Source organism: Cherax quadricarinatus, chromosome 5 (genome assembly GCF_038502225.1).
Source record: "Cherax quadricarinatus isolate ZL_2023a chromosome 5, ASM3850222v1, whole genome shotgun sequence".
Lineage (NCBI taxonomy): Eukaryota > Metazoa > Arthropoda > Malacostraca > Decapoda > Parastacidae > Cherax > Cherax quadricarinatus.
This window is the reverse complement of record NC_091296.1, coordinates 53,045,200-53,059,654: the sequence shown is the minus strand read 5'-3', so window position 1 is coordinate 53,059,654 and position 14,455 is coordinate 53,045,200. Positions and strand designations below refer to the sequence as shown.

General features: G+C 44.3%; 1 protein-coding gene across 13 annotated transcripts in view; it reads left to right on the top strand.

Moving 5' to 3' along the window:
• Positions 1–14,455, top strand: part of RyR (Ryanodine receptor) — a 388,707-nt gene that overhangs the window by 123,782 nt on the left and 250,470 nt on the right. For all 13 annotated transcript variants that reach the window (XM_070101968.1, XM_070101970.1, XM_070101962.1 and 10 more), the window contains exons 2-3: positions 3,817–3,921; positions 7,140–7,238. In XM_070101968.1, the coding sequence (XP_069958069.1) occupies positions 3,817–3,921; positions 7,140–7,238 (204 nt within the window). The remainder of the gene's footprint in view (positions 1–3,816; positions 3,922–7,139; positions 7,239–14,455) is intronic.

The window sequence follows — 14,455 nt, the reverse complement described above, 5'->3', positions numbered from 1 at the left end:
GGGTTAGACAGGTGCGTGTGTGTTAGAAGTACCTGTCTGACGAGGCTTTGAAGGTGGGTTAGACAGGTACATTAGTGTTAGAGGTACCTGTCTAACGAAGGTGGGTTAGTTAGGTACATGAGTATGTTAGAGGTACCTGTCTAACGAAGGTGGGTTAGACAGTTACATGAGTATGTTAGAGGTACCTGTCTAATGAAGGTGGGTTAGACAGGTACATGAGTGTATTAGAAGCACCTGTCTAATGAAGGTGAGTTAGACAGGTGCATGAGTGTCTTAGAAGTACTTGTTTAACGAATCTTTAAAAGTGGGTTAGAGGTACATGACTATATTAGAAGTACCTGTCTAACGAAGATGGGTTAGACAGGTGTTAGTCGACCTGTCTAATATGAGTGAATAAGGTTGCTGCTGTACCCGTCACTTGTGTATGTGTGTGTGTGTGTGTGTGTGTGTGTGTGTGTGTGTGTGTGTGTGTGTGTGTGTGTGTGTGCTGCGGTACAAGTGCTGCACTGCGACCGGATCAATACCTCCCCCACCCGCGCCTCCCTCAGTAGTACCACCCCGCCCATCCCGCCCACACCTCCCAACCCGCCCATCCCACCCCGGAAACACCCACCCCGCCCACACCTCCGTCATCTAATAACACCTACCCACTCACTCCGCCCCGCCCACTCCACCCACCCCGCCCACTCCATCCGCCCCTTCCCTCATCCACCCAGCAATCAAGATTTGAAGCCGATCAGAAGAGACATTCTCAAGTTATCGAACGGAAACCAATTTCCTTCACAAAACCCACAAATTAAAACCTACACAACCCAAGACCAGCGTGAGGTTGGTTGGTTACCTGCGCGCAAAGTTCACCACCACCGCTGAGAGTTTCAAGCCGACCAATAGACGCATTCTCCAGTTATAGTACGGCATCCAGCACCAAGTGCCGGATCAACCAGGCTGTGATGGATATATGGGCCAGCGGGCCACCAACAGCAACAGCCTGGTTGACCAGGCAAGCACCAGACGAGCCTGGCCCATGGCCGGGCTCCGGGAATTCATCAAAGGTATATCAGAGGTAAAGGTACTCTCAAGACTGACGCATGTGCAGTACCTTGACGTGTTTATTGACGAGACGTTTCGCCCGCTGAGCAACCTTCTTCAGGTGATGTAAATGGTTTAGAAGACCGACAAGTTCAAGAATTAGATCTACACTTGTGCATCATTTGGGAATCTTTGTTGGTGGACTGAACACATCGCCTCGAGCCCGAGGGACTGATTACCCCAAACTTCTTCACATCTTCCACCATTCATCTTTGCGCTGGACTGAGGAAGCCACAATAAAGATTCCCAAATGTTTCAAAAGTGTTTAAGTCTTTTTCAGCTGAAATACTGAGGAGACAAGAGAAATATTAATGATGTATATTAAACTTATTAACCGTGCTAAACGTTGTATGTCTGTTTACCTGTCTACTTCTGGGCACTGTTGATGATGGTTCCAAATTTATTAACTAAATTGTCAAATATTCTCCTATAAAGCCTAAATTCATAAGCTATCATCTTCGCCAGATGCCTCAGCTGTTAAGTTTGAAGTCCTTCAGAAGAGGCGTTCTCGAGGTATTTTGCCAAATATGAGACCACACTATTTTAATAGTGAAACTGGCAATGTGTCGCTTGCTGGCTCGACTAACAATCCTACAACTGCAAATGATGTATATAAAACTGACCAGAGGGAACCAGTATATGTAGCAGAATATATACACTGACAGGTGTACGTCTCTCAGTGTACATACACTAACAGGTATACGTCTCTCAGTGTACATACACTAACAGATATTCATCTCTCAGTGTACATACACTAACAGGTATACGTCTCTCAGTGTACATACACTAACAGGTATTCATCTCTCAGTGTACATACACTAACAGGTATTCATCTCTCAGTGTACATACACTAACAGGTATACGTCTCTCAGTGTACATACACTAACAGATATACGTCTCTCAGTGTACATACACTAACAGGTATTCATCTCTCAGTGTACATACACTAACAGGTATACGTCTCTCAGTGTACATACACTAACAGATATACGTCTCTCAGTGTACATACACTAACAGGTATACGTCTCTCAATGTACATACACTAACAGATATACGTCTCTTAGTGTACATACACTAACAGGTATACGTCTCTCAGTGTACATACACTAACAGGTATACGTCTCTCAGTGTACATACACTAACAGGTATACGTCTCTCAGTGTACATACACTAACAGGTATACGTCTCTCAGTGTACATACACTAACAGGTATACGTCTCTCAGTGTACATACACTAACAGATATACGTCTCTCAGTGTACATACACTAACAGGTATACGTCTCTCAGTGTACATACACTAACAGGTATACGTCTCTGTGTACATACACTAACAGGTATACGTCTCTCAGTGTACATACACTAACAGATATACGTCTCTCAGTGTACATACACTAACAGATATACGTCTCTCAGTGTACATACACTAACAGGTATACGTCTCTCAGTGTACATACACTAACAGATATACGTCTCTCAGTGTACATACACTAACAGATATACGTCTCTCAGTGTACATACACTAACAGGTATACGTCTCTTAGTGTACATACACCAACAGGTATACGTCTCTCAATGTACATACACTAACAGGTATACGTCTCTCAGTGTACATACACTAACAGGTATACGTCTCTTAGTGTACATACACTAACAGGTATACGTCTCTCAGTGTACATACACTAACAGGTATACGTCTCTCAGTGTACCTACACTAACAGGTATACGTCTCTCAGTGTACCTACACTAAGAGTATAATGCTTACCGTGGGGGGTTTAAAGTATTCCTGACTGGTGGTGTACAGGTCACATGTAGCCTTAATGACCCGCGTGAAGACGATAGGCTTTAACCCCTCCCCCCCCCCCATCATTAACCTAGTCACCAGTACACGCCAATACCTGCATCAACCTTCCGCTAGTTACTCTGCACCAGCGTCGAAAAGTTGAAGCCACTGGAATGAGGCATTCTCAGGTTGTAAACAGAAGCCTTGGAGACAACAAAAAAATAATGTCATCCACTTTAAGTTATGCTTTTGGTGATACTTTAAGTTACAACTTTGGTTTTTACTTTAAGTTACGTCTTTGGTATACTTAAGTTACAACTTTGGTGTTACTTTAAGCTACGTCTTTGGTGATCCTTAAGTACGTATTTGGTGTTACTTTAAGTTAAGTCTTTGGTGTTACTTAAAGTTACGTCTTTGGTGATACTTTAAGTTACGTCTTGGTGTTATTTTAAACTACGTCTTTGGTGATACTTATAGTTACGTCTTTGGTGATACTTATAGTTACGTCTTTGGTGATACTTATAGTTACGTCTCTGGTGTTAAAGTTATTCTCTTCGTATTTCTACATTGAATGAACGTAATTACATAGCGTGTTAAATATTTGTCGATTATGGGTATATCCGAGAGATTAAGTTATCACACATCATATATCACAGAGGTATATTACTCTCAGCATATATATGCTGAGAGTTTAATTTATATTTTAATGGTTAAAGTATTCTTGTTTGGTGGTGAGAAAGTTACGTGTAACTGTAGTTGATAGGCTTTAAAACCCCCATTGTACCAAGCAATCCTCACATTGAACATCATAGTGGGTAATATTTATGAAATAGAACCCAGCTGGTAACATTAGGGCAGCAATATGTTAGAAGTGTGTATTATATGTGTTTACTGTTGCAGCCAGCGTGTACCAGTGTCATTACTAAGATAAGCTTGTATTCTGCAGGAGGACATGGTATGCCTCTCCAGTACCGCCGTCGGTGACAGGGTGTGCTTGGCTGCTGAAGGCTTCGGTAACCGCACCTGCTTCCTGGAGAACATTGCTGATAAGGTGAGATATGCTGACTACTTCCTGTCCTCGACCACCACAATGATACCTTCACTCTCGCCCCACCACACATGCCTGCATGCTTGCAGACATGTGAGCGTACACACATACGTGTGTGCGTGCGTGTGCATACACACACGCCACACACACACACCACACACACACACACACCACACACACACACCACACACACACCACACACACACACCACACACACACACCACACACACTACACACACCACACACACACACACACACACACACACACATGGTTTCAGGGACGGGAAATCCTGTGTCACAAACCTACTGGAGTTCTATGACATGGTGACAGCAGTAAGACAAGAGAGAGAGGGGTGGGTGGATTGCATTTTCTTGGACTGCAAGAAGGCGTTTGACACAGTTCCACACAAGAGATTGGTGCAAAAACTGGAGGACCAAGCAGGGATAACAGGGAAGGCACTACAATGGATCAGGGAATACTTGTCAGGAAGACAGCAGCGAGTCATGGTACGTGGCGAGGTGTCAGAGTGGGCACCTGTGACCAGCGGGGTCCCGCAGGGGTCAGTCCTAGGACCAGTGCTGTTTCTGGTATTTGTGAACGACATGACGGAAGGAATAGACTCTGAGGTGTCCCTGTTTGCAGATGACGTGAAGTTGATGAGAAGAATACACTCGATCGAAGACCAGGCAGAACTACAAAGGGATCTGAACAGGCTGCAGACCTGGTCCAGCAATTGGCTCCTGGAGTTCAATCCCACCAAGTGCAAAGTCATGAAGATTGGGGAAGGGCAAAGAAGGCCGCAGACGGAGTACAGTCTAGGGGGTCAGAGACTACAAACCTCACTCAAGGAAAAAGATCTTGGGGTGAGTATAACACCAGGCACATCTCCTGAAGCGCACATCAACCAAATAACTGCTGCAGCATATGGGCGCCTAGCAAACCTCAGAACAGCATTCCGACATCTTAATAAGGAACCGTTCAGGACCCTGTACACCGTATACGTTAGGCCCATATTGGAGTATGCGGCACCAGTTTGGAACCCACACCTAGCCAAGCACGTAAAGAAACTAGAGAAAGTGCAAAGGTTTGCAACAAGACTAGTCCCAGAGCTAAGAGGTATGTCCTACGAGGAGAGGTTAAGGGAAATCAACCTGACGACACTGGAGGACAGGAGAGATAGGGGGGACATGATAACGACATACAAAATACTGAGAGGAATTGACAAGGTGGACAAAGACAGGATGTTCCAGAGATTGGACACAGTAACAAGGGGACACAGTTGGAAGCTGAAGACACAGATGAATCACAGGGATGTTAGGAAGTATTTCTTCAGCCACAGAGTAGTCAGTAAGTGGAATAGTTTGGGAAGCGATGTAGTGGAGGCAGGATCCATACATAGCTTTAAGCAGAGGTATGATAAAGCTCACGGCTCAGGGAGAGTGACCTAGTAGCGATCAGTGAAGAGGCGGGGCCAGGAGCTCGGACTCGACCCCCGCAACCTCAACTAGGTGAGTACACACACACACACACACACACACACACACACACACACACACACACACACACACACACACACACACACACACACACCACACACACACACACCACACACACCACACACAGAGACCCCCCACACACACACACAAAAAAAACAGGCCTAGTGTCTAATCGACATGTGCCTTGGACAAAATGGTAACTAACAAACACATATACACAGGCCACAACAGGAGTTTCAGTATTTAACTTCCCCTGTATAATTATATCACAGAAAAGGTTTCCATGAACCTTATTGTCGCTGACAAACAAGAAAGTCCCAAGAAAATGAAAAGTCAGATAGGTTCTTGACACAAAAAAAAGATTCTTAACCTGTTTTAGGTGGCGCCGCCTATTACAGTTGGTTCTCATCTCCACGACCCCCACCGTCTTCCTTCATATAAAATTCTAAATGCAAACCAAAAATCATATAATTCTTCTTATTTTCGAATAGGAAAATTGAAAAGCTAGTTTTAGTTCTTAACTTTTTTTTTCACTATTCATAAGAGTTTGTTTCAAGGAGCAAATACAAATAAACAAAATATAACGTGAGAAAAAATTTAGTGAGATCTCTAAGACTGCTTTTGAGATGCCAGATCCCTAATGCGTAGTCAGGTGAAAGAGAGAGAGAGAGAGAGAGAGAGAGAGAGAGAGAGAGAGAGAGAGAGAGAGAGAGAGAGAGAGAGAGAGAGAGAGAGAGAGAGAGAGAGAGAGAGCACAGTGCAAGTCTTGATCACCGTTCACCTTGTTGATGTACTTGGTCTTGACAGCGACCCGCACTGAAAATGCAGCCTTGAAAAAATTCGTGGATCCAAATATCGCTCAGCTTAACGTGAGACCAGGAGGTAAACATGAAGGTCTTAAACTCAGGACATCTCCAGGTAGAGTCTTTTGAAGTCGTCTTCCGATGAAGAGTTGAACTTCAGCGGGTTCAAACCCCACCCCACGGATGGGGTTTGAACCCATGGTCAGAAAGTCGCGTTAGCCACTGGGCCAGTGGCTAAAGCGACGGTCTGGAATTTTGACTGACTGCAGGTTCAAACCCCACCCGTGGTATGGTTTGTTTGCAGTAGTGTCATTACGATTTCGTGAGTCATTAGAATCGGTGGCAGTCAGTGTTGGCAAGTTATAGTGGCTAGGAGGCTAGGCTAGGCTAGGCTAGGCTACGACTTGTACCAGCCAAGACTGTTAAATTATTGAGTGTTGACAATTTAACTCATTAGCTATGAGTAGATTCTGGTCTTTATTAAATGTTGATAATTACCTGTTGTTGTGTATGACTGGTTTAACTCGTCTCGATATGTGTTAAATTTATTGAAAAACAGAGCCTTGTAGGCCAGTTATACAGTACTGGATCTGGTACCAGTTCGACTTCCCGTCCATTCATGTACGTATACACGTACTAGGGAAGCTTAACATTAGCTGCCACTACAAATGTTTTCATGAAGAGTCTCTCAACAATTATGGCTATTTGTGAGATCTAGCTCTTGTCCCTTGAATGGTACTCTGATTCGAGAAAAATCATAATGAATTTTGTAAAGAACTTGCGAAATGATCTGGCTGAAACAAGTGACAGTTCAACCCTGATTTTTCTTTGCTATTTATATCAAATCACTGAAGGGTGGAGCTTCTTCCAAACGCTATGTAGCACAGTCAGCGTCACTAACACTTATGTTTTTCTTTGCAGAACAACCCTCCGGACCTATGTCAGTGTGTGTTCGTAATCGAGCAGGCTCTGTCCGTGCGTGCTTTGCAGGAGTTGGTCACTGCAGCCGCCAGTGAAGAGGTAAGGTAACAGTGCTTCCCTTTGTCCCTTCATCGCCTGTTTACATACACTACTCTGGGACATTGTCAGGGGTGTGAGTTACCAGATGGCCCCTGAGCCCCAACTGCTGGGGAGTGAGGGGCGCCGACGAGCCAGAGACTTAATATTCCCCCCCCCCCACCAGCACCCGTCAGGAAGCACCCCGTCAGAGGGGATGGTAGAGGACCAGCCTCCAGCACTTACCATACGTAGTAGTGCTGGAAATATCTCTTCCACATACTGAAGTTTACAGTCTAATAAATCCAGTAAAGAAAAAATATGTTATTGTGTATATGTACGAGTTAATGCAGCACAAGAGAAAATTACATTTTGACTTTAAAATTGGAATAATAGCAGTAGGCTCGATGGTGACAAACTTTTTGGTTCACTCTTGCCTTCTGCTATATTTTACCCTCTTTTTATATAATATGTCAGTTTTTTTTATTTTATTTTAGCCTAATATGCCTGTTTAATACTTCCTTAATAATTCTCTATCGTGGAATTCCCCTTAAAATACGCTTAAAATAACAAATTTAAAAAAAAAAGATCTACTAATATTATCAACTTCCCTTCCTCAGAACTTGTATGTGAAAAACAGTGTTTGTTGAAATATTTTCCTCGGGACAGAGAGGCCAACAAACTTACAACTAACCCATTAACTGGAGAGTCACACTAGTTGATGTTTCGGCCCGTTCCGGACCGTTATGAACCCCATGAGTCGTAGATTTGATGATGGTCCAAGACGGACCGAAACATCGTCTTAAGAATCATCTCCAGTCTGTGGATAAGTTGTAAATTGTACCAGTAACGATACTGTAACTTTAATTTTTAGACAAGTTAATTTTCATCGTTTTCACCTGAGACAGAAGCGTCGGCGTAATATTTTAATATAGAGAAAACAAGAGGCTAGATTATCCCTTGACATTGTTGCCCATTCACTGTAGAATGAAATTATCGTAGAGGGATCCACAATACCGTATGTCCTTGGATGGCGGGTACGACATCTAGCTTGGCTGGATGCGCCATTCTTAAGGATTATGTGGTCCCGTAGGCTAAAGCGTCATGAGTTTTCGCTCACCAAGCTGGCCAAAGGAGCATGGGTTCGACTCCTTGGCTAGTCACAGTGTTGTTATTGATCAATACCACCTGTTTGTGGGTACAATTATATTTATATATATATATATATATATATATATATATATATATATATATATATATATATATATATATATATATATATATATTAGCAATTGAGGTCAGGAGAATTCAGTGTCGATTCAGATTTAACTAGATTAAATATGATTAAATCTGACCAGTCTCCAGATGAAGCTTGATCTCACTGATCTCTCCTGACCTCACGTGTGAGCGGTTCCACACTTATTCCTCCTCTCTCTCTCTCTCTCTCTAAAAAAAAAAGAGATTAGAGAGTATCATTACGTCAAAGGTATATTACCGACAAGTTGATGAATAAGACACATTTTCAACATCTAGGTATCTTTATTGAAAGAAGTATCCTTTGCACATGATTTTTATTTAATACTTCCAATATTCTGATGAAAGTTAGTGTACAGGCGATCGTATCTCTGTAAAAGCTGCTGTACAGGCCACTCGTCTTTCATGAAAGACACCCAGGTGTTGCACGTGTATCGTAATCATCAGCATTACAGGAGGCACGTTTCTTAGTCCTACCCTCGTCTCAGGCAAAATACACCAAGTTCGATCTTGGAGTGGGTGAAGACGTTAGAGCACACATTCTTACACTAGAGTCCTCTATTCACCTCTTAATAAATAGGTACCTGGGAATCTGTAGACTGTTGTAGTTGGCATCCTGGGCTACAAAAGTATACCTCAGGGAGGGTGAGGGTTTTGATATGAGCTAAGGTGAACATCTCTTAAACTCTGTAAATTCAAAGGTGTGGGAAAAAAGCAGTCTTTTCCCCTGGGTGTTGTTGATCAAGTGTCGTCTAGTTGGCTTCGTGGATTGCGTCATCACTCTTCACATTGTCAAGGGATACTAGCTGGTAAACTTGATAGTGCCAATAAACGTTAATATCATTTTTTGCTGGCTGGCCTGACTTTGCTCTGAGGAATATATATATATATATATATATATATATATATATATATATATATATATATATATATATATATATATATATATATATATATATATATATATATACATATATATATATATATATATATATATATATATATATATATATATATATATATATATATATATATTGATGTGTGTGTATATTCACATGCACATATGCACATATACACGAATATACATGCATTAGCTGGTCAATATTCTAATATAACACAAAGATAAACTACAATCTGAAAAGTATAGTTATAAGACAAGGATAACCATATGTACTGTTGATGTTTACTACGAATCTTAAAGCACATATAAACCAATCACAACATACAATGACACTATACATACATGTATATATATATACATATATATATATATATATATATATATATATATATATATATATATATATATATATATATATATATATATATATATATACATATATATATATATATATATATATATATATATATATATATATATATATATATATATATATACATGTATGTATACTGTATACTATAAGCGTGTGTGTTCATCTGGTAGACACGTAGATGGTGTGTAGTAGATAATTGTAGCTAGTGTGAAGTAGACATCTGTAGGTAGTGTGCAGTAGACAGATGCTGATGGTGTGCAACAGACAGTTATAGATGGTGTGTAACAGACAGTTGTAGATGGTATGTAGTAGAGAGTTGTAGACGGTGTGTAATAGACAGTTGTAGACGGTGTGCAATAGACAGTTGTAGATGGTATGTAATAGACAGTTGTGGATGGTGTGTAATAGACAGTTATAGATGGCATGAGGTAGACAGTTGTAGATAGTGTGTAGTAGACACTTGTAGGTGGTGTTTGGTAGATAGTTGTAGATAGTGTGTAGTAGACAGTTGTATATGGTGTGTAGTAGATAGTTTTAGATGGTGTGTAGTAGACAGTTATAGATGGTATGTAGTAGACAGTTGTGGTGTGAAGTAGACATTTGCAGGGAGTGTGTAGTAGACATTTGTAGGTAGTGTGTAGTAGACTGTTATAGATGGTGTAGCAGACAGTTGTATATGGTTTGTAGTAGACAGTTATAGATGGTGTGTAGTAGACAGTTATAGATGGTATGTAGTAGAAAGTTGTAGATGGTGTGTAGTAGACAGTTGTAGATGGTGTGTAGTAGACAGTTGTAGATGGTGTGTAGTAGACAGTTGTAGATGGTGTGTAGTAGACAGTTGTAGATGGTAGTTAGTAGACAGTTGTAGATGGTGTGTAGCAGACAGTTGTAGATGGTGTGTAGCAGACAGTTGTAGATGGTGTGTATTAGACAACTGAAAGTGATGTTTGGTAGATAGTGTCTGATAGAGAATTGTAGATGGTATATGGTAGACAGATGTAGATGGAGGGTACCAGAGAAGAGTACTGCAGTTGTAGCGTTTATATATTAATCTGGTGATAATCCGGTGTTAATCCGGTATTAATCCGGTGTGAGTTTGGTTTTAATCTGCTGATAATTTCCCTTGTTATGACTTAGTGATAGTTTAACTTATAAAATTAACACATAAACGAGAGAAAATTATTATGGTGGTGGATGGTGTCAGTGTAAGTGGTGGTGGATGGTGTCAGTGTAAGTGGTGGTGGATGGTGTCAGTGTAAGTGGTGGTGGATGGTGTCAGTGTAAGTGGTGGTGGATGGTGTCAGTGTAAGTGGTGGTGGACGGTGTCAGTGTAAGTGGTGGTAGATGGTGTCAGTGTAGGTGGTGTTGGATGGTGTCAGTGTAGGTGGTGGTGGATGGTGTCAGTGTAGGTGGTGGTGGATGGTGTCAGTGTAAGTGGTGGTAGATGGTGTCAGTGTAGGTAGTGGTGGATGGTGTCAGTGAAGGTGGTGGAGGATGGTGTCAGTGTAAGTGGTGGTGGATGGTGTCAGTGTAGGTGGTGGTGGATGGTGTCAGTGTAAGTGGTGGCGGATGGTGTCAGTGTAGGTGGTGGTGGATGGTGTCAGTGTAAGTGGTGGTGGATGGTGTCAGTGTAAGTGGTGGTGAATGGTGTCAGTGTAAGTGGTGGTGGATGGTGCCAGTGTAAGTGGTGGTAGATGGTGTCAGTGTAAGTGGTGGTGGATGGTGTCAGTGTGGGTGGTGGTGGATGGTGTCAGTGCAGGTGGTGGTGGATGGTGTCAGTGTAGGTGGTGGTGGATGGTGTCAGTGTAGGTGGTGGTGGATGGTGTCAGTGTAGGTGGTGGTGGATGGTGTCAGTGTAAGTGGTGATGGATGGTGTCAGTGTAAGTGGTAGTGGATGGTGTCAGTGTAAGTGGTGGTGGATGGTGTCAGTGTAAGTGGTGGTGGATGGTGTCAGTGTAGGTGGCGGTGGATGGTGTCAGTGTAAGTGGTGGTGGATGGTGTCAGTGTAAGTGGTGGTGGATGGTGTCAGTGTAGGTGGTGGTGGATGGTGTCAGTGTAGGTGGTGGTGGATGGTGTCAGTGTAAGTGGTGGTGGATGGTGTCAGTGTAAGTGGTGGTGGATGGTGTCAGTGTAGGTGGTGGTGGATGGTGTCAGTGTAGGTGGTGGTGGATGGTGTCAGTGTAGGTGGTGGTGGATGGTGTCAGTGTAGGTGGTGGTGGATGGTGTCAGTGTAGGTGGTGGTGAATGGTGTCAGTGTAGGTGGTGGTGGATGGTGTCATTGTAGGTGGTGGTGGATGGTGTCAGTGTAGGTGGTGGTGGATGGTGTCAGTGTAGGTGGTGGTGGATGGTGTCGGTGTAGGTGGTGGTGGATGGTGTCCGTGTAGGTGGTGGTGGATGGTGTGAGTGTAGGTGGTGGTGGATGGTGTCAGTGTAGGTGGTCGTGGATGGTGTGAGTGTAGGTAGTGGCGGATGGTGTGAGTGTAGGTGGTGGTGGATGGTGTGAGTGTAGGTGGTGGTGGATGGTGTCAATGTAGGTGGTGGTGGATGGTGTCAGTGTAGGTGGTGGTGGATGGTGTGAGTGTAGGTGGTGGTGGATGGTGTCAGTGTAGGTGGTGGTGAATGGTGTCAGTGTAGGTGGTGGTGGATGGTGTCATTGTAGGTGGTGGTGGATGGTGTCAGTGTAGGTGGTGGTGGATGGTGTCAGTGTAGGTGGTGGTGGATGGTGTCGGTGTAGGTGGTGGTGGATGGTGTCCGTGTAGGTGGTGGTGGATGGTGTGAGTGTAGGTGGTGGTGGATGGTGTCAGTGTAGGTGGTCGTGGATGGTGTGAGTGTAGGTAGTGGCGGATGGTGTGAGTGTAGGTGGTGGTGGATGGTGTGAGTGTAGGTGGTGGTGGATGGTGTCAATGTAGGTGGTGGTGGATGGTGTCAGTGTAGGTGGTGGTGGATGGTGTCATTGTAGGTGGTGGTGGATGGTGTCAGTGTAGGTGGTGGTGGATGGTGTCAGTGTAGGTGGTGGTGGATGGTGTCGGTGTAGGTGGTGGTGGATGGTGTCCGTGTAGGTGGTGGTGGATGGTGCGAGTGTAGGTGGTGGTGGATGGTGTCAGTGTAGGTGGTCGTGGATGGTGTGAGTGTAGGTAGTGGCGGATGGTGTGAGTGTAGGTGGTGGTGGATGGTGTGAGTGTAGGTGGTGGTGGATGGTGTCAATGTAGGTGGTGGTGGATGGTGTCAGTGTAGGTGGTCGTGGATGGTGTGAGTGTAGGTAGTGGTGGATGGTGTGAGTGAAGGTGGTGGTGGATGGTGTCAGTGTAGGTGGTGGTGGATGGTGTCAATGTAGGTGGTCGTGGATGGTATCAGTGTAGGTGGTCTTGGATGGTGTCAGTGTAGATGGTAGTGGACTATATCATTGTGTAGATGGTGGTGGATGGTGTCAGTGTAGGTGGTCGTGGATAATGTCAGTGTAGGTGGTGGTGGATGGTGTCAATGTAGGTGGTGGTGAATGGTGTCAGTGTAGGTGGTGGTGGATGGTGTCAATGTAGGTGGTGGTGGAAGGTGTCAGTGTAGGTGGTAGTGGATGGTGTAGGTGGTGGTGGATGGTGTCAGTGTAGGTGGTGGTGGATAGTGTCAGTGTAGGTGGTGGTGGATGGTGTCAGTGTAGGTGGTGGTGGATGGTGTCAGTGTAGGTGGTGGTGGATGGTGTCAATGTAGGTGGTCGTGGAGGGTATCAGTGTAGGTGGTGTTGGATGGTGTCAGTGTAGATGGTAGTGGACTATATCATTGTGTAGATGGTGGTGGATGGTGTCAATGTAGGTGGTCGTGGAGGGTATCAGTGTAGGTGGTGTTGGATGGTGTCAGTGTAGATGGTAGTGGACTATATCATTGTGTAGATGGTGGTGGATGGTGTCAGTGTAGGTGGTCGTGGATAATGTCAGTGTAGGTGGTGGTGGATGGTGTCAATGTAGGTGGTGGTGAATGGTGTCAGTGTAGGTGGTGGTGGATGGTGTCAATGTAGGTGGTGGTGGATAGTGTCAGTGTAGGTGGTGGTGGATGGTGTCAGTGTAGGTGGTGGTGGATGGTGTCAGTGTAGGTGGTGGTGGATGGTGTCAGTGTAGGTGGTGGTGGATGGTGTCAATGTAGGTGGTGGTGGAAGGTGTCAGTGTAGGTGGTAGTGGATGGTGTAGGTGGTGGTGGATGGTGTCAGTGTAGGTGGTGGTGGATAGTGTCAGTGTAGGTGGTGGTGGATGGTGTCAGTGTAGGTGGTGGTGGATGGTGTCAGTGTAGGTGGTAGTGGATGGTGTAGATGGTGTCACTGTAGGTGGAAGTGGATGGTATCAGTGTAGGTGGTGGTGGATAGTGTCAGTGTAGGTGGTGGTGGATGGTGTCAGTGTAGGTGATGGTGGATGGTGTCAGTGTAGGTGATGGTGGATGGTGTTAGTGTAGGTGGTGGTGAATGGTGTCTGTGTAGGTGGTGGTGGATGGTGTCAGTGTAGGTGGTAGTGGATGGTGTCAGTGTAGGTGGCGGTGGAAGGTGTCAGTATAGGTGGTGGTGGATGGTGTCACTGTAGGTGGTGGTGGATGGTGTCAGTGTAGGTGGTGGTGAATGGTGTCAGTGTAGGTCGTGGTGGATGGTGTCAGTGTAGACGGTGGTGGATGGTGCCATTGTAAATGGTGATGGATGGTGTCAGTGTAGGTGGTAGTGGATGGTATCAGTGTAGG